The sequence below is a fragment of the Cricetulus griseus genome, chromosome 5, assembly GCF_003668045.3.
Source record: "Cricetulus griseus strain 17A/GY chromosome 5, alternate assembly CriGri-PICRH-1.0, whole genome shotgun sequence".
Taxonomy (NCBI): Eukaryota; Metazoa; Chordata; class Mammalia; order Rodentia; family Cricetidae; genus Cricetulus; species Cricetulus griseus.
Window position 1 is genome coordinate 122,916,587 of NC_048598.1, and position 27,563 is coordinate 122,944,149.

Here is a 27,563-nt window from a genome sequence, read left to right on the forward strand (position 1 = left end):
AAATTAATTAACTGATATTTAAGACAGGGTTTCACTGTATGTCCTTGGCTACTATGGAACTCACTATGTAGACCAGGCTGGCCCCAAACTCATAGAGATCTGCCTGCCTCTACCTGCCCAGTGGTGAGATTAGAGGTGTGTGCCACCACAACCTCTAATTTTTCTACTTCAGATCATTTTGAGGACAGTGAGGCACTGAGTTCAATGGACCAGTACATTCACCCTGAGGCCTGTTTTCCTGACCTCTAGTGGCAGTCACAGCCAGTTTTCTATGGCTACGGAGTGGTAAAATACTGGATTATGGAAGTTCATGGCTACCAGGGCTCCAGGTATCCTCATGAGATTGAAGGGGCCTCTCTCCTGCCAAGTAAAAACACGTAGATACAGAAATCATTATAAATACTGGCTCTCTGATGCCACGTGGCCAGCAAGTGACCAGCAGAGGCTTGACCTTCGCCGTCAGGGCCTTCCCACCCACCTCTGCATGGCACTGGGGAGAGAGTTAAGGACCTCCCTGGGTCCTTAGTGCCTCAGCTCAGGCACTGCTTAGCAAAAGACAGGCTATTTGCAGACACCCCAAGCCCACCAGCCATGGCTGGGCAGGGCAACAGTAGGACTCGAAGACTGAAAGCAGGTATCAGGTCCCCTAGGACCATGGATCCCAAAATGCAGCTTGGTCTTCGACACCTGGATGTGCAGTGTCTGTCTCTGAGCAGCCCTGAGTCACCTTGGCCTCCCCACCTGATCACCAGGTACTCCCAAGTCAAAGCCACTGAGACACAACAGACTGCATTCCCAACTGTGGAGCTCGGGAGAGAGAGATTTGTCACTGTGGAGTTTGGTTTATCAGATCTCCAACCCAGGACTCCTGGCTTGGCCTGTTCCTAAACTTTCCACAGACCTTCATTTGACGCCATTGGGTGGAGTGGCTTTCACTTTCTACCAGGCAAAACAACTTTATCCCCTCTCAAAGCCTTGGCCACACGTGACACCCTAGGCTGCTCCTGAGGCTGGGGCACCGGTCCTCCAACAGGCTGCCCAGGTCAGGCTAAGCTGTGAGGGAGTAATAGTTTGAAGGTATTACTTCCTTCCATAGATGGAGACAGGAACCTCAGAGTCAGCTCAAGACACCCCAAGACCAGGTTCTCAGCACAAAAGAGATTTCTTCCCTCCAAAGGGACAAAGGGCAGGGAATGAGAGACAGTCAGGAGATAGAAAATGAGCAAGAAGGGGAGGGGGACAAGGGAGAGAGGGAAGGGGTATTTGTCCCAGAGTGGAGGACAAAGGACTGTCTCTGGATAGAGAGGAGGCAGACATGGCCCATAGGAAAATGACAGTTCATAAGGGAAATGGAAACCCTGTGTTAGGATGAGGTGTTTAATTTTAATTGGGCATGTAAATTAGGACTTCAATACTTTCATCATCAGGTAGTCAGCATCAGGCAGAGTAAGTGGCCAACTAAGGGAACAGACCTTGGTGACTAGCTTTAGGAATGTAATCCAATGGTTTTTAGTCAGGTAGAATAGGGGAGAAGGGCAAGGCCTGCCAGAGCCATGTTTATCATGCTGGGGCTGGCTAGAGTCCCTTCAACTGGTCCTTCCCTGGGTGGGAATATGGGTGCTTCCCAAGTCTCTTGCCATCTCCTTTAACATGTCTTTGAGTGGTAAGATGGTTAATACCATCAACTTGCTGGGATTTAGGATCACCATGGAAACAAACCTCTGTGTCTGTAAGAGATTATCTAGATTAACTTCATGGAGGCTGGAAGATCCACCCAAAATGTGGGTGGGGTGATTCTATGGGCTGAAGCCTGGGGCTAACCTGTAGCATTCCTGGCTCTCTGCTTCCTGACTACAAAGGCAGTGTGACAGCTGTGGGAACAGCTTTCTCTGGAACACTCTTGACTTCAGAGGCTGAACTTTTGCTGGCCTTGCAACCAAGTTAATAATATGCCTGGAGACCATTTAAAGCTATGTACTTAACCTGTTTCCCCACTGTGTATTCAGCCTGTTTGTTTTGCTTTAAGAAAACAAAGTAGTCAACCTTACTAGGCCTTGGACTTGCCCTGTAACCCACTTTTACAAGCTAAACTGAATGCACGCTTTTACTCTCAGACCATATTATTCCCTCTCTCTCTTTTGTGACTCTGCCACAACTCAGAGCTGTGTGTGTGTGTGTGTGTGTGAGAGAGAGAGAGAGAGAGAGAGAGAGAGAGAGAGAGAGAGAGAGATTAGTTAAATCATCAGATGAAATGGCAGCATTGGAAACAATGATTTAATTGTCCATCGTAAATGTTGGAAACACTATGTGGCTATAGGTTGATAACATCTGTTTACAGTTTTGAGTGCTATTCTGGGTCACTAGGGTTCAATAAAGTAAATTCTTCCCTTATAAACTCTGGTTTAAAAAAATTAAGTCAGGCTATTCCTCCATCCTTTCCTATACGATGTTTTCTATGTTGTTCAACAACTAGAGAGCAAAGCTTAGTGTCAGACAATGGACACAGGGAGAGAAGTGGAGAATTCCTATTTGGGATCTCTCTTGGTATAGATTGTCGCAAGAGGAAGACTCTCGTTTGAGGTGGCACTGTCACAACCAGCTGCCCCAAGCTTCTGTTGCCATGACTTCTCCACCATAAGGGACTGTGCTCTCAACTGCAAGCCAGAATAAGCCCTTCCTTGTTTTGTGTCAGGTATTTGATCATAGAAATGAGAAAAGACATTAAAACTGAGGGAAAGTATTAGAAGCAAGTGACCACCACATGACTATCCTCATAGGAACATTCATGATAGGGAAATGGAGGGGTCACCAGGTATGCTGGGAAGCGGTACACACAGGGCAGCCTGGCATGCCACATATCACCCACCCTCAGCTAGGAAGCCAGTCAAGTCAAGTAACTCATTTCTGGCCCTCCTTCTGGTTACGAAACAAAGCATAAACTCTCACCAGAGCAGGTTGACTGTCCATTCCTGGTGTGGATATTGAAGCTAATAGGCAGTTTGTCTCTGTTAGGCTGTCCCTTTGGTCTACACTCAAATCAGAGGAAAATCCTGATGGTTGTCCTATAACGTGGGGACATCCAGGACCTCGGGTGGAAACACATATTTTTCAGTTAGTTAATAAGAAGTCAGTCCTGGGAGATGTGCTGTGGAGAGTTCTTCAGCTGGGTCACGCAGGAAGTGACGCTACAATTCCAGGGGTGGCCTGAAGGGGGCAGCATCTCTCTAAGAATGACTCCACTGCCTACTTTGGAGATACAGCAGGAAGTAGTAACATATTTAATTAATTGGGCAATGGATAAGTTACTTTTAGAAATTGCTACATAATATTAATGTTGTAGATCATGTCAGTATGTTTCCAGTAAGTAATTCCAGCCCTACAGATTTTCATATAGGGATGCTGCATGTACATATACTGTGTTAGGTATGGTTGGAGATAACCCAGACTTGCCTGAGGCGCGAGAATAGGAAGAAATAAACTAGGGAATTGGTACTTGTGCTCAGACTGCCCTGATGAGATTTGAGTCTGTCTCCTTCCAGATTCACATTAAAACTTAACTGCCATTATAACAGTGTTAATAGTAGGAACCCCTGAGATTTAAGAGGGCTCTGCAGGACTGGGGTAGCATGGCAGTGGATTTTGTTGACTTTGTCTTGAGACAGGGTCTCAGTCTTTGGCCCAGACTGACTTGATCTCACATTTGTGGTGGGCCCCCTGCCTCAGCCTCTTGAATGGCCAGCAACCTCCATTCTTCATAAATTACTTAGTCTGGGTGGGAATGCAGTTCAGGGTAGAGTGTTGTCTAGTAAGTATGCTTGAAGCCCAGCCCTCAGGAGATGGAAACAGGTTATCCTCAGTATCAATGAGTTTAATTGATATGCGCTATGTAAGACCCTGAATAAATAAACAAAACAGGATACAATAGACACTTGCAGATGCTCTTGTTATAGCAGTACCCCACCCCCAATGCTGGTTAATAGCTTGCCCAGGAAAACCAAATGCATTTGATATTTTCCCCAAGAGCAAGCCATTACTAATTCCTTAAAAACAAACAAAACCTGTAATCTTGGTTTTATAACTCTTCATTTCAAAATCCACTCCACATACATATCATATAGACAAGCTCCAGGTTTATGCACGTTTATACACATTTAAAAGCTTTATATTTACATTCAAATGCATTGATCCCAAAGCACCCTACCTGAGACCACCCCTACCAAGAAGGGACCACTGAGAACAGGGTAGCCTGGGCCTGGGCAAGGGTGCTCCCCAGGGGCTGCTCCTCCTGTCCCTCCCTCAGAACACTTAAGTCTTCTGAAGGACAAAAAAAAAGGACACCTTAGTTCCACCAGTGTCTCAGCACCCAGCCCCTTTTAAACAGTTTGTAAAGATTTATTGTATGTGTATGAATGTCTTGTCTGTATGTATGTACATGCACCATGTGGAGGTCAGAAGAGGGTGCTGCATCTCCTGGCAATGGAATTACAGATGGTTGTGAGGCACCATGTGGGTGCTGGGAACCAAATCTGGGTCCTCTGTAAGAGAATCAAGTGTTCTTCACCACCGAACCACATCTCCACCCCTCTCCCAGTCTTGTTTGGAGAGAATGATAGACACAGCAGCTTCTGAGCCCAGAAGACTGCCACGGATGAGGAACACGTTCCACAGTCCTTGGCCTCCTGAAAAGCAGTGGTCTTCCACAAAATCTGCAGTGTTACCGTGTTGCTATGACAACAACACTGAACCAACCAGTGGCTACTGGCTCCCCATGTGGTGGGCTCATGGCTGCATTTGTTCACTGAGTTGAAGCTGCTTCAGGGAGAGGAGACAACAAGGTGAGACAGCTGGGAAGGGGACAGGCCTCTCTATGACCTCCAAGCAGCAGACTCACAAGAGCCTGAAGCAGCTCCAGCTCTTCGGGACTGTGGATAATATAGGAGGCTTGGCTTCTTCACTCCTGATCCTGCTGTGTATACTTTGGGAAAGCCCCAGGGTTGAGAGCTCCCAATCAGGGCTGGGAAAGGATGGGGTGTGATCACACTTCTCCTGCTCCCTTTAGCAGGTTGTTGAGGCTGTATATGGAGAAGCTCACTTGCAAATAGGAGGGGAGGCCTGGGTGGCCCTATAGCCAGGGCAGCTGCCAGGAAATAGGATACTATGAACCTCGGGTTGTGTCTTAGGACCTGCTCTTCCCTCTCCAGGGGCATGGAGTAAGTGAGAGAGGTCACTTGTATAGGAGGAACAGGGGTAAAGAGAGAGTTAGGGGGTGTTCTGTGGTTAAAGACAGAGCAGCAGCACAGATAGGTATGGAGGGTACCAGGAAAGTTTTTCAGTCCTCAGCCAGTGCCTGCCCTTGTGAAATAGACATGTTCTCTTCCTGACCAACAGATACCACACATGGCCAGGCCTCATCACCACAACCAGGTAGTACTCAGTGTGGACCCACCTACTTAGTGTAGACCCAAAGTCAGGGTTCAGGCCTGGAGAGATGGCTCAGTGGTTAAGAGCACTTGTGACTCTCCCAGAGGACCCAGATTCAATCCCAGATCCCACATAGAGGCTCACAGCCGTCCATAACTCCAGTTCCAGGGGCTCCAATACTCTCTTCTGGTCTCCAAGGTCAGGGTTCCCGGTGAAGCCGAGGGATGTATCGCCCACTTCCTTTGAGAATGAGGGTACCCCTCCCCATAGTGGTACTCTGATGGAGAGGAGCCAAGGGGAATCAGGCCTCCCTGATGGGAGCTGGGAGAGGAATTCCCATCACTTTCCACCCCGGGGGAGCGCAGAAGCCCCAGGCTGGGCGGCCATGATGTGGTAGATGGATTCCCGGAAGCGCTGGTCTCGGCTTAGCCGCGTGGCCACCTCCTTCAGCTCTTCTATGTTGTTGGCTTCTAGCTGGGAGGTCATGAAGGACTGGGATGGCTTCACTGGGGAGACAAAGACCCGTTGCCCCACGAATGGCACTCCCCCATGCTGAGCCCGCCCTTCCGCCCTCGTCTCAGCCCGACATGCTCTTGGAGCTTCACTTGGTCCCTTCTGCCCAAGGCTGGTAGAGCCAATTTCAAGGACAGACTGCCCAGTCTCGTTTACTTGTTCTCAAACCTGCCCTCTTCCTGCCTTGTCACCAACAGCCTGTGCCACCCGGCCCCACAGAGGCATATGGGCGCTCACTGTCATTCCAGGAAGTACTGGACCGGCGACGGTGGAAACGGCAGCTCTTGATGCGGCGAGTGGCCGCCTTATGGATGTACACGGAGTTCTTCATGATGACCGGCATCTTGGCCTCCAGCTCCGCATTCCGGATGCACTCCTCGAAAAACTCTGTGGTGACAGCAAGGAGCAGCTGATTGCGTCTTTCTCTGAACCTGCCCTTCTAAGTACTCCTTTGGGGTGGGGGACATATCAGTCTATCCATTACAGAACACAGTTCCTCCTCTAACCACAACCTGTAGCTATCATAAAGAAATCTGCTGGAGACAGAGCTCTGAGCTTTGGAAAAGAGGACAAAACTTCAGTCTTTCCTCCCATCCCCTCGCCTCAGGTCCAGCTGCCACAAAGAGGCAGTGTCTGGGGAAGGAACTCCAGGAAGAGCCACCTCACACATGCAGGCCCTGTTCCAGGCTCTAGAGGGCTTGGCTTATGGGGCTGAGCTCTGGGATTGAGGCTGGGTCCGGAGGGAGGTCTTACTTTTCAGGTGGCTCACGTCAGCCCGCATCCTCTCTTCCTTCTCCTTGTTCCGAACCTTGGAATTGAGCCCTTGTTCCAGGCTCCGCAAGGCTGCCTCTGCCTCCCGGAGTCGTCTCTCCAGGTCCATGCGTACCTTCACTTCAGCCTAGATGAAGGGACAAGCAAGAGGGAAGCCGAGTACAGGAAGCAGTCTCCACCTCCCCAGAAGCCTTCCGTGATGGCTTATTTTCTTTGCTAATTGGACCCCAGTTAGTATCACCTAGGAGATACACCCCTGGTGTGTCTGTGAGGGCATCTCCAGAAAGGTTTAACTGAGGGTAGAGGATGCACCCTGAGTGTGGGTGGCACCGTGCCATGGGTTGGGGTAGCAGACTGAATAAAAGTGAAAGGGGAAAAGGCATAGATTCATCTTTCTGCTTCCGGACTGCAGACACAATGCCACTAGCTGCCTCATGCTCCCACCACCATGGTTTCCCTGTCATGACAGACTACATCCCCTCAAACCATGAACTTTAGCACTTTTGACAGGAACGTCATCTCAGCAATGAGAAAAATGGCTAGGACACCTTTCCCAATCATCTTGGGCTCAATGCGGGTAGATGGAAGTTTCCACATCTTGGTTCCACACCTTACCAGATGGCTGGGCACAGCCCTGTTCCTAACAATTGTCTGTCAATGATAGAGAGACTGCTACCTCTTGTGATAAACACATCCCTGAATCTGGCCAGCTGGACATACTAGGAGGGGCATTTAGGGCAGCTGTGAAGTACAGGGATGGGCAGGAGTCCCCAGCGGTATGAAGGGCCCAGGGCACGGGCTGCACACCTTGAGCTCCCGCTCAGCCTGCTGCTTCTCTGCGGTCAGCTCCTGAAGGGAGTTCTGCAGGGCTTGAGACTGGCTTGAGTAGAACTCCCGTTCCTCCTCCAGGGCCCGTGAGCGCTCTTCGTTCTCCTTCATCCTGTGGGCAGGAAGGGTGCTTACCCAATGCTAGCCTACAAAGGGGGTTGCCCCCTGCTAGAGACAGCTGGAGAGAGGCGGGTCCAGTCCCAGTCGGATGGGTATGAGAGGGATGGTGTGGAGTGATGGGAGCCCTAGGCTTAGAGGTTCAGGGGCTGTTACTTCTCTGACCTCAGGAAGTCCTCCGACCCCAGTGAGGCTCTGTTTCTTCATGGGTTGGGTAGATGGAAGCTAAGGAAACCTGCTGGCTGGCCACAGGCACTGTTCAGAAGACTCAATGATGCTCTGAATGGTTTGTCAAATCAGCTTTGGGAAAGCCAGGTCATAGGCAAAAAGGAAGTAGGTGACCCATCTCATCAATGACAACTGGAACTTAAGTCCAGTTGTGTAACTTGAGGGCAGTCACAGCTCCTAAGCTTCTGGTGGTCTCGGGTGACTCACCGCTTCTCTGCCAGAAGCTTCTCTGCCAAAAGTTCCTGCATCCGCTCTTCGATCTGCCTGAGGTTGCTATGGAGACCATCACTGGCAAGTGGCTGCTCACTCTCATTGGTCAATGGCTGTGGCTGGTTCTTATCTTCCTCCAGCATCTCTAGGGTCTTCTTCTTCTCTATGGAGAGTTCCTGGAACAAAGGCAGGGAAGGGTGAGAAGAATCACGGGTTAGTTCGACAGCATGGCTGCCCTGGTCTCCTGGCAATTCCAGGGAGTGATCTACTCTTCCCTCAGTTCTCCACGATGGGCATGCCTCATTCTAAGATCGCCTTTCTTACAACATGGCCAGGTTACTCCTCCATCAAGACAGACAGACAAGGAGAAACCCAATGTGACTTCCAATAGAGATGGTACCTATCAGGGCCAGGTCCCAAAGCCTTGGTCCCAAGCTCACTTCAGGTGCTGAACTTTTGGGAAACTGTTAAGATATGGCCAAGTGAAGTCCACAGTTTTGAAAATACAACCCACAGTATTAATCCTATAACAGATGTGTAAAATGCATGCAAACACAGAGCAAATACCTACCTAGAAGAATCAAGGAAACTTAACCAAAGAGATCTTTTTTTTGATGCAAACTACACGAGGCTTTATTGTAGTTATTTAATGAGCTAACCCCATGTTAGCTCAGGTCTTTCATCCACCCACCATGACGGATGGCTAGAAAGACAGCTAGAAGCGTCTACATAGAGATCTAAAGAGATATTTTGGCTGAGTCTAAAGGCAAATGGTTCTCCAAAGAAGAGATGAAAGGATATGTTGTATAGAAGCAACAGTAGGGCAGAGGTGTGCAGAATAAGAAAGCTTGTTTTCCTTAGGGACAGGAGCTCAGTGGTTGGAGCAGGGGCTGGAGTGTCTTTGAGCAGGGGGTGGAGGGGCAAGAGGGGAGGAAAGGCTGGGGAGGGCTGTACTTGCATGCTACACTAAGAAGTTTGCGCTCTGTCCTTGACACATGCTTCTTGCCCCTCCCCCTCTCGGTCTCTTGTATCAAATGAAGGTGACCTGGAAGTTGATTTCCCTTCATGCGCAATTTCACCCAGGAGCAGCTAAGTGAAGGAACCACAGAAGGATGTGGTGAGTGACTCCATCGCCCACTCTAATCAATCCTGCCTCTGGTATAACACCAGCACTATAGAAAGCAGGTTTCCTGAGGCCACAGTCATCACAAGGGCAAGCTGGGATGTTTGTTCTGGGTCTGGGAAGAAGCAGTCAGTGCTTTGGGTTTCATGTGCCAGCTAGAGTTCCCAACCATCCACAGACAGGTTCCTTTAGTTAAACTCCCCTTCATGCTCATTCTCCTGCAGGTACCTTCTCTGGCAGATGCATGATAAATCTAGTATTATGTAGCTCAACCCACCAGCTTGCCTCCTAGGCCAGCATCCTGCTCACCTCCAGTGTGTGCTGTAAGGATTCTGTGAGATGCCTCAGCTCCTTCTTCTCTTGCTCCACACCCTTGAGGCATCTTGCAGTGAGTTCTAGCTCCCTGTGGGGATGGAGAGCTGGAATGACAGCGTGTACCCTTCCTAACCTCTGCATGTAAACATGCTTTTGTCATACCTGATGTGGCTCAGTAGGGCCCTTGGACAGCCAGTTCTCTGCAATACTGGGTACTGAAAACAGCTGCAGAGCCAGGGCTACAAGAAAGGCTCAGCCGAACGAGGTGGGTTCACTTAGCAGATAGAGTAAGGCCCTGAAGCCAGGGACTTAGCTTTTAATTCAATGTCTAACAAGTGCTTGGTCTTTTACTTAGGGAGATTCTCTTATTTGCATGCTAACTTTAAAAATTAAGAAAAAGAGCCTCTGTATTTCTCCCTCTCCCAAATGCATATCTAAATGGTTCCCTTTAATAAGGTTGTCACAAGTGTTTCTGGGCTATCACTGACAGTCCACGGTGGTGGTGGAGATGGTGGCGGAGGTGGTGGTGATGCAGGTAATGGCTATGGTATGACATCAAGTACCATCAATAACAGGAGTAGTTTCCAAATTCTGGATAGACTACATCGGAGTCATCTGTGTTGGGGATATATACATGTTCTACCGTCATGAGATGATAATGCAATTAATGCTTATAACAGAAAACTAGATCTGTAAATCATACATCAGATTAAAGATCCCAATGTGTCATTAAAATGTGAAAGGACCACAGGAGAGATGGAGGATATTGGAGGTCTTTGTGAGCAGCACTTTCTAGGCACCAACTTGGTGCCAATAACTTGGGTAAGTGACTCTCACATAGGTAGGAGCGGCTTGTTCCTTGAGGGAGGCTGGCTTGCACTCACCCATGCCTTATATTCTTGTCACACCAATGCAAGAGATCATTATCAATGGTTAGAAATGACCTACTAGGGCTGGAGAGATGGCTCAGCCATTAAAGGCTAGGTTCACAACAAAAAATATAAGAAATGACTACTGATAGCCCTGGCGTTGGTGGCGCACGCCTTTAATCCCAGAACTCAGGAGGCAGAGGCAGGTGGATCTCTGTGAGTTCAAGGCCAGCCTGGTCTCCAGAGCTAGTGCCAGGATAGGCTCCAAAGCTACACAGAGAAACCCTGTCTCCAAAAAACAAAACAAAACAAAACAAAAAAAGAGAAATGACTACTGAGGCAGCAGGGGGTGGGGAGCATATTTTCTGGGTATATTCAAGACCTGGAGCATTGGGAAGACCAGGCCATATGTGTTTCCTAGTAAGGCCCTCTCCAGGTCTGGCTGCACGTGGGTCTGCCAGGACCAGAAAATCCCCATTGTCCTTCTCAGGGCCAGGGTACTCCCCCTGTTGCATCCTTACCAGGCCAGGGCATGTCCCCTCACTGCCCCTCCCAGGGTCAGGGAATCTTCCCCTATTGTCTCTCCCAGGACCTGGGCATGACTTCTCCCATTTCCCTTCCTAGGGATAGAGCATCCTCCTTCCCTCCTCTCCCCATCCCTTTAAGAGCCAGGGCATCCCCCATTGCCCCTCCCAGGACCAGAGCAATCCTACCCCTGTGCTTTCCCTCCAAGGGCCAGGGCATCCCCCATTGCTCCTCCCAGGACCAGAGCAATCCTACCCCTGTGCTGTCCCTCCAAGGGCCAGGGCATCCCCCATTGCCCCTCCCAGGACCAGAGCAATCCTACCCCTGTGCTGTCCCTCCAAGGGCCAGGGCATCCCCCATTGCCCCTCCCAGGACCAGCCGTCACCTCTTGATCTGCTCTTGCTCCACTCTGAGCTCTTGCACCACCTCCTCGAACTGCTGCTTCTCAGCCTCCAACACCTGGTTCAGCCGCTCAAGCTCCTGAAGAGAAGGAGATAGTCATAGGTGGCGCAGGGCCCTAGCCTCAGGAGATTACTCCTTATGCTAGCCCAGGGGAGACTCCAGGATTTGGCTCAGCCTGGGGCATAAGGGTAAACTTGTAAGTCCCAAGGAGCACAGGCTCCATTCAATGGCATGCAGTCTCAACTAACCCAAAAACGTGGTGAACCTGTCCCATGACAACCATTAGCAAGAGGAAGGACAGGCTTAGAAACGTTCCCAACAAGAGTCCTCTGACACCGTCATTCTGGAAGCTGATCTGCTGGGCAGCTCTAGGGGCTAACATCCCAAGGTGAAGTGGCTATGCCTCAAGCATGGAACAAAGACAAAACAAACAAACAAACCCATGGAGTGCGTATTTCCAGGACACAGAATGATATCAGGTAGAGTGGCAAAGTGAAGCTATTTCCAACCCAAGAGTCAGAGAATAAGGTTTTCTCTATTTCTAGGGATGAGTCGGGTGGACAGCTTCCCTCTCCTCAGACCTCTAGGAATAGGAGTGTTGGAAGGCCCAGGACAGGTCCCAGGGGGCCAGACCAGTCCCTTCAGGGAAGCCAGCCAGCCTGAATGATTCTCTCCGCAAATTGGAGCCTCTAGGCTAGGGGTCCTGTTTGCCCTGGGTCAGTAGCAGATGGTATTAGGGACCCATTTCATGAAGTTTAACTCACATGTTTTGTTTGTTTGTTTGTTATGCCATCTGCTTTGTTCCTCCACATTTTATGTTGTGGGAGCATTTTGTTTCTGCATCTGCTCTCTCACTTTCCAGTTCCAAATTACTCTCTGGTCACCTGGGGGCTTTGTTCTCAAGAATAATGGCATCCTTTCTAGGGAATGGCACTGCCTATGGAGGGCAATGTTGCTTTGAAGAGATGCAGAGGGGGAATAAAATATACAGAGGAGAGAGTCTGATTTTAATCCGCACGCCTAAGTTTCTTACCCAAGTAAGTTACTTCTTTCTCGTCTAATCTTTACTGGCACATAGTTACAAACTGTCTCCAGTTTGCTAAATGTGGTCAACATGTGGGCTGCACCCTGGCATTCTGATGCCCCTGGGCACATGCATGGCTACAGCACACTGGCTATAGGTAGCAGGGCTCATGGGAGTAGCTGAGGCAGATGGAATGTGAGCAGGAGAGTATGTATCTTTTGAAAAGATGGTGTGTGGTAGGCCATGGTTCCTTTCCCCTGGCATAGGTAGAGGGATCCCCCTAGCATGGATGCCCAAGAATGAGGACACATGAAACAGAGCTCCAGCCAGCTGTGTCAGAAAACACATTTGTGCTATTAAAAACCATAGACATATAGGAGCTTTTAGTAACTGCAGAAGCCATGACCTAGCCTATATTTGACATGTCATATCTAAGTAAGATATCAACTAAATTTGTATTCTTGCACACATCCCTCCTTACAACTGAAGAAAACTTTAGATCTTAAAAAAAGAAATATGAAATTAAAAATAAAGAAGCCTCATGAGAAAATTAAAAAAAAAAAAGAAATATGAGGCTAGGTAGTAAGTAGTAGCACACGCCTTTAACTCCAGCTCTTAGGAGGCAGAGGCAGGTGGAGCTCTGTGAGTTCAAGGCCAGCCTCGTCTGCAGGGTAAGTTTCAGGACAGCCAAGGCTACACAGAGAAACCCTGTCACAAAATAATAATAGTAATAATAAAGAAAAATGAAACTCTGCTTTAATGCACACGGTGTTGCTGGGGCTGAGAGTCTCTCTGGCCACAGAGGCAACACACTTGACTACTGCTCCTCAGGTGGTGTTTGTCAGCTGTGCAAGAGCTGCTGAGAAGCCCATAGAACTCACTAGCCGGAAGCACCTGAGCTCCACAATGGCTCGCACAGGTTCCAAGGCTCCTGCTATTTCAGAAATGATCACCCAGGACTCAGTAGAGGACTCCACACTCCAGCCTCACTTTGACTCCCTGGAAAGCTCCCTAGCCTGGAGCTTACAGCCTTCTCCATTCACTTGCTATCACACTGGAATAACCACACTAGCATAGCTTCTGTTGAGCTGTCCATAGATATACAGTGTCTGAAACTCAAACCTTCTCTTCCTAGTACTCAGGCACCTCAGAACACTAGCAGAAGCCAGGCAGTGCCTTCAAGAACCCAAGGGGAAAGCAACCTTGAACACAATAGGGCAGCACCAACAACAACCCATTTGCCTTTTGTTCTTCTCCTCTCAGAGGTCCCTAGTATATGTAGTAAGTTGTTTCTACTCATGTCAGTGACCAGCTATGCCCAGGGGAACATTTGGGCCAGCAGAATGGGTGTCATGAACCAGAGACACCCAGCACCAAAGCAGCTTTAAAGAAGTTCAGTCCCCTGATGATTTTACATCCACAGGTGGCCAAGGTTGGCTTGAGTGACTCTCATGGTAGAAAAATCAGAAAATGTGTTTCAGCTTTGAACAACCTACAAAAAGCCCCACTCTCTGCCAGCTCTGTTTCTCTCTCTCCCTCCTTCCATCTCTCCCTCTCTCCATCCTCTCTCTCTCTCTCTCTCTCTCTCTCTCTCTCTCTCTCTCTCTCTCTCTCTCTCTCTCTCTCTCTGTGCCATAAATGCAAAAGCACTGGCAAGAGGACCCAGTGGCAGTTCTGCCTCCATCCATCCAGGCCCTGCTTGGAAACATGTGACTCCAGGGGCCTGCTCACGGGATCCAAACTCAGCGGCAGGATCCAACACACCCAGACACTGCCAAGGCCCTGGTAACAGTGCCACCATCCATGACAAGAGGACAGACATCAGAGTATTGGAACTGTTTGCATCTACCTTGGTCCCATACCCACCAGGAGAGGAAGAGATTCCTGCTACTCCAACCAGAAGAAAGGATGAGAAGAGGACAGTGTAAAAGTACATTCAACAACAGAAAACCCAATATAACACCACCGGAGACTAGGATCCATACACCAGCAAGACCTGAACATCACAATGCAGATGAACCAGAAGAGAATGACCTTAAAAATATCTTCATGAAAATGATAGAGGACCTCAAAGAGGACATGAGAAAATCATTAATATCCCTCAACATTAATGGTCTTAACTTACCTATAAAAAGACACACATTAGCAGAATGGATAAGAAAACAGAATCCATCCTTCTGCTGCATAGAAGAAACACACCTCAACTTCAAAGACAGACAGTACCCAAGAATTAAAGATTGGAAAAAGATTTTCTAATCAAATGTACCCAAGAAACAAGCGGGGGGGGGGGGGGTAGCAATCCTAATATCCAACAAATTGGACTTTAAACTAAAATCAATCAAAAGAGATGAAGGAAGTCACTTCCTACTCATCACAGGAGAAACCCATCAGGGTCTCAATTCTGAACATTTATGCCCCAAATACAAAGGCATCCATGTTTGTAAAAGAAACATTACTAAAACTCAAATCACACATAAAACTGCACACACTTATAGTGGGAGACTTCAATACCCTACTCTCACCACTGGATAGGAACACCAGACAGAAACTTAATAAAGAAACAAAGGAACAGAAGTTAAGGCACAATTGGACTTAACAGGTATCTATAGAACATTCCATCCAAATACAAAACAATTTACCTTCTTTTCTCAGCACCACGTGGAACCTTCTCTAAAATCGACCACACACTTGGCAACATAGCAAACCTCAACAGGTACAAAAAAATTGAAATAACCCCCTGTATCTTATCAGACCACCATGCTTTAAAGTTAGAATTCAACAACACGAATTACAGAAAACCTACAAACTCATGGAAATTAAGTAACACTCAATTGCACAATTCATGGGTCCAGGAAGAAATAAAAAAATGAAATTAAAAATATCCTAGAATTCAATGAGAATGGAGACACAACATACCCAAACCTATGGGACACTTTGAAAGTAGTGCTAAGAGGAAAGTTCATAGCGCTAAGTGCCCACATGAAGAAACAGGAGAAACACTAGAGAATTAACAGCACAACTGAAAGCTTTAGAACACAAAGAAGCAAATACACCCCGAAGGAGCAGACACCAGGAAATAATCACATTGAGGGCTGAAATCAATAAAATGGAAACTAGGAGAACAATGCAAAGAATCAATATAAGAGTTGGTTCTTTGAGAAAATCAACAAGATAGACAAACCTTTATCCAAACTTACCAAACAGCAGAGAGTGAACATGCAAATTAATAAAATCAGGAATGAAAAGGGGGACATAACAACAGACACAGAGGAAATCCAGAGAATCATCAAGTCATACTTCGAAAACCTATATTCCTCAAAATTTGAAAATCTAAAGGAAATGGACAATTTTCTGGACAGATTTCACTTACCAAAATTAAATCAAGAACAGACAAGCAACTTAAATAGATCTTTAACCCCTAATGAAATAGAAGCAGTCATTAGAAGTCTCACAACCAAAAAAAGCCCAGGGTCAGATGGCTTCAGTGCAGAATTCTATCAGAAATTCAAGGAACAGCTAATACCAACTCTCCTCAAAGTATTCCACACAATAGAAGCAGAAGGGTCATTGCCAAACTCTTTTTATGAGGCTTCAATAACCTTGATACCTAAGCCACACAAAGACACAACTAAGAAAGAGAACTACAGACCAATATCCCTCATGAACATTGATGCAAAAATTCTCAATAAAATACTGGCAAATCGAATCCAAGAACACATCAGTGAAATCATCCACCATGATCAAGTAGGCTTCATCCCTGGGATGCAAGGATGGTTCAACATATGAAAATCCATCAATGTAATCCGAGATATAAACGGACTGAGGAAAAAAAAACACATGATCATCTCACTAGATGCCGAAAAAGTCTTTGACAAAATCCAACACCCCTTCATGATAAAGGTCTTGGAGAAATCAGGGATAACAGGAACATACCTCAACATAATAAAAGCAATATACAGCAAACCAACAGCCAACATCAAATTAAATGGAGAGAAACTCAATGCAATTCCTCTAAAATCGGGGACAAGACAAGGCTGTCCACTCTCTCCATACCTCTTCAATATTGTCCTTGAAGTTCTAGCTAGAACAATAAGACAACAAAAGGAGATCAAGGGAATACAAATTGGAAAGGAAGAAGTCAAACTCTCACTATTTGTAGATGATATGATAGTCTACATAAGTGACCCAAAAAACTCTACTAGGGAACTCCTACAGCTGATAAACACCTTCAGCAAAGTGGCAGGATACAAGATTAACTAAAAAAAAATCTGTAGCCCTACTATATTCCGATGACACATTGGTGGAGAAAGAAATCAGAGAAACATCACCTTTTACAATTGCCACAAACAACATAAAATACCTTGGGGTAACACTAACCAAAAAAGTGAAAGACCCGTACCGTAAGAATTCTGTGTCTCTAAAGAAAGAAATTAAAGAAGATACCAGAAAATGGTAAGATCTCCCATGCTCTTGGATAGGTAGGATCAACATAGTAAAAATGGCAATCTTGCCAAAAGCAATCTACAGATTCAATGCAATCTCCATCAAAATCCCAACACAATTCTTCACAGACCTTGAAAGAACAATTCTCAACTTTATATGGGGAAACAAAAGACCCAGGATAACCAAAACAACCCTGTACAATAAAGGAACTTCTGGAGGCATCACCATCCCTGACTTCCAGCTCTATTACAGAGCTATAGTCTTGAAAACATCTTGGTATTGGCACAAAAATGGACAGGTAGACCAATGGAATAGAGTTGAAAACCCTGATATTAACCCACACATGTAGGAACACCTGATTTTTGACAAACAATTCAAATCTATATGATGGAACAAAGAGAACATCTTCAATAAATGGTGCTGGCATAACTGGATGTGGACATATAGAAGACTGCCAATAGACCCAAGCGCCATGCACAAAACTTAAGTCAAAATGGATCAAAGATCTCAACATAAATCCAGCCACACTGAACCTATTAGAAGATAAAGTGGGAAATACCCTTGAATTAATTGGTACAGGAGATCGCTTCCTGAACATTACACCAGTAGCACAGACACTGAGATCAACAATTGATAAATGGGACCTCCTGAAATTGAGAAACTTCTGTAAGGCAAAGAACACAGTCAGCAAGACAAAACAGCAGCCCACAGAATGGGAAAAGATATTCACCAAACCCACATCTGATAGAGAGCTGATCTCCAAAATATACAAAGAACTCAAGAAGCTAGTCTCCAAAACACCAAACAATCCAATTAAAAAGTGGGGTACAGAACTAAATAGACAATTCTCAATAGAGTAATCTAAAATGGCTGAAAGACACATTTGAAAGTGTTCAACATCCTTAGCCATCAGGGAAATGCAAAAACAACTCTGAGATACCATCTTATTCCTGTCAGAATGACCAAAATCAAAAACACCAATGATGGTTTATGCTGGAGAGGATGTGGAGAAAGGGGAACACTTCTCCACTGCTGGTGGGAGTGTCAACTTGTACAGCCACTTTGGAAATCAGTAAGGCGTCTCCTCAAGAAAATGGGAATGAGTCTACCACAAGATCCAGCAATTCCACTCTTAGGCATATACCCAAAAAAAGCACATTCATACAACAAGGACATCTATTCAACGATGTTCATAGCAGCACTATTTGTAATAACCAGAAACTGGAAGTAGCCTAGATGGCCCTCAATCGAAGAATGGATAGAGAAAATGTGGTACATTTATGCAATGGAGTACTACTCAGCAGAAAAGAATAATGGAATCTTGAAATTCACAGGCAAATGGAAGGGACTAGAAGAAACCATTCTGAGCGAGGTAACCCAGTCACAAAAAGACAAACATGGTATGTACTCACTCACATGTGGATTTTAGACATAGAGTAAAGGATTACCAGCCTACAATCCACAGTGCAGAGAAGCTACTAAACAAGGAGGACCCTAAGAGAGACATACATGGTCCCCTGGAGAAGGGGAAAGGTTCAAGATCCCCTGAGCAAATTGGGAGCACGGGAAGAGGAGGGAGGGAGCTAAGACAATGAGAAGGGGAGAAGAGGAGGGTGCAGAGGACATGAGGGAGCAGAAAGGTTGAGTCAGGGGAAGAATAGATGATAACAAGAATGGAGATATCACAATAGAAGGAGACATTTTAGGTTTACAGAGAAGTCAGGCACTAGGGAAATATCTGGAGATCTACAAAGATGACACCAGCTAACAACCTAAGCAACAGAGGAGAGGCTACCTTAAATGCCCTCCCCTGATAATAAGATTGATGACTGACTTATATGCCACCCGATAGCCCTCATCCAGCAGCTGGTGGAAGTAGAAGCAGACACCCACAACTAATCACTGAACTGAAATGGAATCCAAATACAGAGAAGGACGAGTGAAGAGCAAAGGGGTCCAGACCAGGCTGGTGAAACCCACAGAAACAGCTGACCTGAACATTGGGGAACTCTTGCTCCCCAGACTGATAGCTGGGATACCAGCATGGGACTGATCCAGACCCCAAGAACATGGGTTTCAGTGAGGAAACCTCGGAAATCTATGAGACCTCCTGTAGTAGTTCAGTACTTATCCCTAACATAGGTGTGGACTTTGGGAGCCCATTCCACATAGAGGGATACTCCCTGAGCCAACACACACAGGAGTGGGCCTAGGCCCTTTCCCAAAGGATATGATAGACTCTGATGACACTCTATGGAAGGCCTCACCATCCAGGGGGAACAGAAAGGATATGTGATAGGTAGGGCTTTAGTTTGGGGGGGGGGTAGGAGAGGACAGGAGGGAGAAGGGAACTGGGACTGTCATGTAAAACAATCTTGTTTCTAATTCAAATAAAAGAAAATCTGCAAAGACAAAAAAAAAAAAACCCACTGGCAAATGATTTGTGGAAATCATCACAGGGAACCAATAGCAGGCTCACCTCATTCATGAGACAAAACTCTGCTCCTCTCCTAGCCTCTCAAATCACCTCTGCCCTTGCTCAAACTTTCCCTCTCCTCAGCAGCTGCCTCACTCCTGGCCTTCATCACACTTCCCTCCACGGGCTCTCTAACTCTGAGACCTGTGGAACCCAGCCCACAAAACAAGAGCTAGCACAGTGTCCTGAACCAAACAGAAGACCCTCGGGGCCAAGGGCAGCAGCCAGCACCTGGTCATTCCAGGTTGCTGTAATGCACTTGGAGAAGCAAGCAAGCCATGTATGTGGTCCACCAGTTCCATTTCAGCTCAAATCTGCCTCCCTCTCAGCTTCCCTTATTGAATCCAGCTTTCCCTTGGACTATCAAATAAGACTAATTTCTTTTCCCTTCAAGTATTTAAAAAAAAAAAATCCTGTTCCCAAGTTTCCTGTCCTCCAAGCTAAACGCATCTTGTTTGCCATGCTTCACAGACCATGATTTCTTGTCTTCAATAAAATTAATTATAGCCATGAAAAGAATGTAGCTACAGGGGCTCCTGATCAGAAGCCTTGATACAAGGAGGAATCTTTGCAACTAATTTACAGGCTCAATGCAATTCCAGGAAATAGCCCCATGAAATTTTTTTTTCTCACAGTTCTATTTACTCATTCATGCTACATCTATTTACCAGGTGCATACTATGTTCCAAGTACCTGCTGAGTTTTGCATGGAGGATCTGAAGATGTTCCTGTGGTGTCTGTGGTTTAGTGTAGCTACCAAGAAACCCTGACCAGGGTTTTAGATCAAATGTAGGAATTTAGCATTACTAAAATAATCAGGTATCCCAGAGAGCACTATAAAACAAGATTCATGTCCTGCAGGACAGGGACTCAGTACCAGGTCAAGCTGTCCTGGATGGAAATAGAATAGAAAACTCCATGGAGGTGGGAAGAGAGGCAACCAGTTGATTCTTAAGCTGAGAGACTAAGGTGGGTAGATAAATGGGTTGGAGATTTACCTCAGTGGCTTGCCTAGTAGGTACAAGAGGAAAGAACATTCCAGATGGAAGTAATAGAACATACGAAGCCCCTGTATGTTGCCTGGAAGAACCAAGTCAGGCCCATATGAGACAAGAGAGCAAGTTTGATGGGCAAGAGGCTGGGGTCAAAGAAGCAGGGAAGCTGACAAAGGAGACACCATAGGCCATGCAGGACCTCAGGCTTAGATGAGGATCTTGTTTGTTTTTTCCAGGAACAAGAAGCAAAGAAGATTTTGTTGTTTGACTGTTTGTTTGGATATATAGTGAGACAGACTGTATCCCAGACTGGCTTTGACCATGTTTCCTGGCACAGCCCGGCCTTAAAGTCACAATCCTCTACATCTGTCTACCGAGTGCTGGGATTGCAGCTGTGGGTATCATCACAGCAGCTGCAGAGACAGTTCGGAGAGCAGAAGGATGGTGGTAGGCGACATGATTTATTTTCCCTTTAAATGCTTGAGTTGGCTACATTGTGGAGGAAAAGACAAAGATGTAGAAATGCCTTAAGGACCCCAGGCAGGAGGTGACAGCACTGGTTTACACAAGGCTGGAAGTAGGGTGGGAAAGAGAGGAAGGAGGGAGGACGGGGTGAATGAAGCACGACCCTCAAGTTCCTGACCTGCATAAACTTTGGGTGGTACATGGCCTGAGACAGGTATGTGAGAAGAAACCAGCCCTTCTAGGGAAGGTAAAGGCAAGACATCTTGATCCCAGACAAGGTGTGTTCTCAGCATCTTTGAACATCTGGCTAAGATGTGATGAAGTCAGTTGTTGGGAATCCCAGGATGGATGGAAACAGAAGGAAAAGACTAGAGGTATCATCCTGGGAGTCATTTGCACACAAACAGCAAAATGAAGTTGGGGATTGTAGTCTAAACAGCCTTAAGACCTAGAGCAGAGAGAGGAGATGAAGTTCAAGTACAACCTGAAACAAGGAAGCACGGTCTTTGTAGACTTAGTACGAGGGTCACACAAGTTCATTCATGCAAACTGATTGTAATTTTGTAAGTGCTTACCATTTAGGCCAGGCTTTTTTTAAATCTCAGCACTCAGAAGACAGAGGCAGATGGATCCCTGTGAGTTGGAGGCCAGTCTGGTCTACATAGTGAGTTTCAGGCCAGCCAAGGCTACATAGAGAGACCCTGTCTGAAAACAAGGCATAGTACACAGTTTGAAGAGACTATCAGAACCAGAGTTAGATGGCAGCACTGTTAAAATTATCAGACCAGGAATTAAGAACAAAAACCAAACCCAACTGTGGGTTATGTGCTAAAGACTTCAATAGAAAAAGGTATATAAAAATAGATGACTAATACACGTAGGGAGATGGGACTTACACACACACACACACACACACACACACACCAAATTTGAGATTCAAAACACAAGACAATTGGACAATCGCCAGGCACCATGCCACACTCAGGTGTGATGGTGCGCTCTTGTGGTCCTGTAACTCAGGAGGTGAACACAGGAAACAAAGCCAATTAGTTCAAGACTGACTTAAACTACATGTTACTCTGCCTCACAGAGCAAGCAAGCAAGCAAAACCCAAAGCAAAATAACAAAGCCACACAATGACAGAATAAAGAATGTTTTTGCTGAGAGAAACTTCAGATACATCAGAGAGCTTGCTTTTCATGCCATCCCATGTGTAGACAAGATAGGACATAAAGTACACTATTAACTGGCAGCTGCCTATGGAAGAGACCTCAGAAGAGAACATGTCTTTTTGACAACTTGATTTTTCATTTTCTAGTATCCAGAACTCTGAGAAATATATTGCTCTCCTGGAAGCCACCTGGCCTGATTTTGTCATGCTAGATCAAACTGACTAGGATCAATAAGCCACACTATCCAATGATGGCATATTCTACATAATTCCCAAGCTTGCATAGAACATTCATCAATAGCGGCAGACTCTGCAGGAGGAGACACACCTTAACAAATTTAAAAGACTGGAAACCATATAATGTTTGCTCTTAATAATGAAATTATACTAGAAACTAATAACAAAACAATAGCAAGAAAATCCACAAAGTGACTGGAGATCAAACAGTATAATTCTGAGTAACATGAGTCAAAGAAGTGATTTCAAGAGAATTCCTCCCAAATTAAATATTGAGACCTAAGTCTAAAAATTATAACATCCCTTGTTACTTATTTAAGTGAACTGACAGTGTCTGTCCATACAAAAACAAAAACAAAAACAAACCAAACTATCTCAGTGTTTATAGCAGCTTCATTCATAATTGCCGAAACCTGGAACAACCCAGAGGTCCTTCAGTGGGAAAATAGATAAACTAGGGTATATACCCAAATAACAAATGTATTCAGCTCTGAAAAGAAACCAGTGTTCCAGCTGTACAAAGGCATGGTGGATGTTTAAATATACCTCACTAGGTGAAAGATGGTGACCTGAAAAGGTTATGTAGTATATGCCTCCAACTCCATGACATGCTGGAAAGAGCAAAACTTTGGAGCCTGTAAAAAGATCAGTGGTTGCTTCAGGGAGAGATGGGCACATGGAACACAGGGATTTTAAGGCAGTGAAACTATTCTTTGTGATATCACAATGGTGAATTAGTGGCATTTTATACTTGTCAAAATCTACAGAATGTGTTACACTAAGAATGAAGCCTGCTGGGTGGTGGTAGCACACACCTTTAATACTAGCACTCGGGAGGCAGAGGCAGGAGGATCTCTGTGAGTTCCAGGTCAGCCTGCTCTACAGAGTGAGTTCCAGGGCAGCCAGGGATACACGCAGAAACTATCTGGAAAGAACACCCTCCCCCTGCCCCCCGAACTCAAAAGAAAGAAGCCCGATGGCCCTGGAAGCTCTCCGTGCATTCTTGGCTAAAAACACTTAGGCTAAAAGTCCCAGGCTCTCTCTGACACATGGAAAATGCCATGGCTATACCATGACTACAGATACATGGCTACACCATCACATGGCACATTTCCCTGAATTCTAGTCTGTTTAGCTTCCTGGCAAGCCAGAACACAGAGCAGCTGATGTTACTTTTATCACACATTAGAGATGAAGAACACAAAGCCCAGAGGAATCAGACAACGTTCACACTGTGAGTGCTGAAGCTGAGACTCTAGCAGGTCTCCTGGCTGCAGAGTCTGGTTCCTCCCTGTGGGTCGGGCTATCCCCCAGATACATCAACAGACCCATCTTGTCTATGGGATACAGAATTCTTTCTATGTGACCCCAAACCCCTCTGCCAATCTCTGATCTAGAATAGGAGGGGACAGTATTGGGGACAAGTATACTTACTCTATCAGCTAGCAAACTAAGGAAGAAAAGCATTTGGGCACCGTGACTCAGTGTGGCCACACCAGGAGCAGAATCTGGGCTCTGTTTCTGGTCTAGAATGCAACCCTGACAGGGAATTCTCTTCCCGCTGCCTGCTCCAAGCATCCCACGTCATGCCAACGTCTGGGCTTGCACCTTACTTGTGTTCTGTAGCTGCCAGCGTCCCACTTCAGTGCTGTGGCATTGAGTGAGGCCTGTGTGCCCTGAGTCTCCGCTGCCCTAATTTCCAAGCTAAGACCTAGATAGTGTATCTAAATTTTCCTCGGGCCAATTTCTGCCCCAGATTCAACCTGTGTTGGCTAAGTCTCCTCTCCCCACCCAGGGCTGTGTCTCCCACTCCATCCCATGCTGGGCCTCCCAAATCACCTGTCCTTAAAGTTTCTGACAGCATCCCAAAGTCTCACTCCAAATGCACAGGGTGCTATGGAGAAAAGGCCCAAACTCTAAGGGGATCTAGATGAGAATGTGCAGACCTTAGGGCTCCAACTCTGGGGGAAGAGAAGCACAGCACTATGGTGAGGCCAATTCAGAGTCCTAATCCCTATCTGCCCTTCCTGGGCACCAGGCACACATGTAGTACATAGACATGCATGCAAGCAAAAACGCCCTTACACATAAAATACCTTCTTTTTAAGACAGGGTTTCTCTGTATAGCGTTGAAGCCTGTCCTGACACTCACTCTGTAGACTGGCTGGCTTTGAACTCACAGAGATCCGCCTGCCTCTGCCTCCTGGGTGCTGGGGTTAAAGTCATGTTTCACCACCATCCACCTAAACACTAAATCTCACTTTCAACTCATACTTCCAAATTAAAATCTTGAACCTTGTTTTTCTTTTATTTGTAATTAACTAAAAGACTCTAAAGTCTATTTGGAAGAATAAATGGGCACAGAAGGTGCAATTTTGGAAGAAAGATGAAAGTAGATTGCCCTAGTGGTTTGAAATTAAGCCATGATGTAGAGTTGCAAGAATCAAGTCGGCTCAGTCTTGATTCTTTCCACCGTTAGCAGGCTCTCATCTTATGCTGGGTGCTGTGACAGGACTTGGAGGGTCTGGGTCCGAAGGGCACTTGTGTTTCTTGACTTTAGGGCATGTTTTGAGAGTCCCATGGGGAGAGGTGGGTAGGCAAGGTGCTGAATTCCTGAGCTGAGTCACAGTCAGACACTGAGCTACAGCTGATGGCCTCAGCTCTGTGGCTGGCCTGACAGAGGACAATGAAAAGAGACAAGGCCAAAGGAAGTGGATTGGGCCATTTCCCTCTACGTAGGCTTCTCTGGGCACCACTCATCAATGCCAGGCCTTACCCATGCTGGAGTGGCCCATAATTAATAGTTACATGAGCAGAATGCTAAGAAAAACTCACTCAGCACACACTGTACACACAGTGTATCAAATGCTTTTGATGCAACATCTTGCATAATCTTTATAAGATCCCCAAAAGGTGGGTTTTATTATTTTCCTCAGGTTTTTGGAAGAAAATATCGACATTCAGAGAGGTTAAATAACTTTTCAGGGACCATCCAGTTAGAAGGGCTAAGGTCAAATACAACCACAGCTCCAGGTTTCCCTCTGCTTACCACACACCCTAGCCTTCAGGTGTGGGAATGGAGCAGGCTACAATGGCCCAAATGAGACAAGAATCCTCTAGGTCTTTGGGCTACTTTAAGCCTGTGTCAAGCCTCCACGGATCTCACATTTTCCATGCCAACAGAATGAAGGGATCGAGGAGATTCTCAAACCCCATCACTCTTATGGACCAGAAGCCCCCCACCCCATAACTGAGACCATTACAACCTCCCGTGGACACCATCAAGCCATTTATGAAATGCTTAGACGGCTTTGTCTCTAAGACCCTCTCACTCATTCTTTTCCCGAAAGTTCACAGGAGAATTATGCTTCCCACCAGGATGCTACAGCAAGGTGAAGACAATGTCATCTGCTGGCCTTTCTGCTCCATCCCATCTGAGGTCTCTCAGGCCAGTCTCTGCATGCCTAGCACCCCACCACCACCAGCACCATCCCCAAATGCAGTGGTTCTCAACCTCTCTAATGCTGAGGCCCTTTATTACATACAGTTCCTCATGTGGTAACCCCCAACCATAAAATTATTTCCATTGTGATGCCATAACTGTAATCTTACTACAGTTATAAATCACATTGTAAATACCTGTGTTTTCTGGTCTTAGGCGACCCCTGTAAAAGGATTGTTCAACTCCTCCCCAAAGGGGTCGTGGCCCACAGGTTTAGAAACACTGCCCTCATGCCAGCCATGAGGGGGAGTTGAGTCTTTCTGCACAGCCACACTATGTGCTTACCTCTCTCTGCTCCCTCTGCAGGCATAGTTCTTCTGTCTCCTCCATCAGCTTGTCTGCCAAAGCAAGCACACTCTCACTGTAAACAGCTCAGGGGTCCTGCAGGTAGGGGCCCCAGGTGGCCTCTGCCAACTATGCCATCTCCCAGGGAAGAGGTCTGTACTCCTAGCCAGGCACGGGGTCCTGCCCTGCTGAATGGAAGCTGTCTCACTGGCCCAAGAGGCCTTTCAGGTCATCTTCCCTGTTTTGTGCATCCATAGATCCACAGAGGACCTGCATGGAGACCGGGGAGGGTCTTTGCAGCCTGTGGTCTCTGCAGTCTCCGCCTGTGGTCACTAGTGCCTGGTTAGTTAGTAGGAGAGGGCATATTCCAGGTAAGGAGGGGCCGTGCTTAGAGCAGGTGGAGAGGAACCTCAGATGTCTCAGCTGGCTCCCAGGAAGAGGATCAACCTATTCTCATTATCCCTCCCAACTGGGGAGGGGCATTTAGCAGACAATTAGAGCATGAGGTCTGGACCCTTGTGGCTAGGTTTACAGTGGGTCTGGTGAGGAGATGGAGCGAATGGCACAGGACCGGGGCTCAGGCAGGATAATATTTTTTCCACTTTTGGATCCTTCAACTGAAAGCCTGACATGTACACACACCCAAGGGTTTTCCCTTTAAGCTGATCCCACACCACCTTTTACACCAGGGACCATTTCAGTCTCTGCTTTAAGGAGGGGGTAATTGAGGCATATAGAGACTGAGTGGCCTACAGATCCACACAACAGATAGGCAGGTGACGGGGCTGGATCTAAAGCCAAGCTCCTGGTCACTAGTCTCTCCTGCCTCTAGCTCCCTGGTCAAAAGGACTTTATCACACTGCGAAGTACTCTAGGTGCCAAGCTCCATTTCACATCTTCCTGAACCACTCCCACCACGTCCCTCTCTATCACTCAGGTCCCCAAGTACTGCCATCAGGAAACTTCAGGTTCCAGTTCACTCCTGTAACCAACCTAAATATTCCTGCTTTTCCTTTGCCAGCTGTAGCCCCTGTGCCTCCAGGCTTTTGATCATAGCTTCTCCTAGTTGGGCATTTTTCCAGGTCCTGGGGAGGGAAGACAGATGGGAGAGAGGGGAGGAGAGGAGAAATACAAACAGTTAAATCAGGAGGAAGGCCTGGGGAGAAGGAGATTGTCCATGCTCTGTGCTAGCCTCTCCTCCGCCCTGCAGAATCTCAGCTCAGTCTGGCACCCAGGGCTCCGGGCACACCACCAGCATTGATCGGTTACAGTAACTGGAGGCTGAGGTTGCAAAGTGGGCCACAGGGACAGAGCCAAGAATGCTCAGAGAGGAGGGAAGGGATTGCTTCCCTTGCAGCCTTCTACAACACTGCATGCCCACCACCTGGTTCAAGGCTAGGCACATGGTGTTATTGGTTGAGTTAAAAGCCTGGACTGGCTTGAATGGGCACAGGCTGTGTTGGTCAGGTGGTTTCTGTGATTTGTAAACAGTATCTCTGGTCCTTCCTTGCTAGGGTTACTTACCGGTCTGGGAAGGCAAGATACACGCACTGAGGTGCTGAACATGAGGAGCAATGATTGACTAACTCCAAGGAATTGGAGGCTAATGATGTCCACATCTGCCACCTGTCATTGCAGACACC

The 27,563-nt window shown here is 46.7% G+C and overlaps 1 protein-coding gene across 1 annotated transcript in view; it reads right to left on the minus strand.

The window, feature by feature from the left end:
- Positions 1 to 3,967: 3,967 nt before the first annotated feature.
- Positions 3,968 to 27,563, minus strand: part of Plekhd1 (pleckstrin homology and coiled-coil domain containing D1) — a 42,386-nt gene continuing 18,790 nt past the window's right edge. The window contains exons 6-14 of the mRNA XM_027418408.2: positions 26,914 to 27,005; positions 25,921 to 25,973; positions 11,306 to 11,400; positions 9,521 to 9,614; positions 8,086 to 8,264; positions 7,513 to 7,645; positions 6,688 to 6,832; positions 6,172 to 6,321; positions 3,968 to 5,927 (exon numbers count right to left, since the gene is read on the minus strand). Of these exons, the coding sequence (XP_027274209.1) occupies positions 5,761 to 5,927; positions 6,172 to 6,321; positions 6,688 to 6,832; positions 7,513 to 7,645; positions 8,086 to 8,264; positions 9,521 to 9,614; positions 11,306 to 11,400; positions 25,921 to 25,973; positions 26,914 to 27,005 (1,108 nt within the window). The 3' untranslated portion in view covers positions 3,968 to 5,760. The remainder of the gene's footprint in view (positions 5,928 to 6,171; positions 6,322 to 6,687; positions 6,833 to 7,512; positions 7,646 to 8,085; positions 8,265 to 9,520; positions 9,615 to 11,305; positions 11,401 to 25,920; positions 25,974 to 26,913; positions 27,006 to 27,563) is intronic.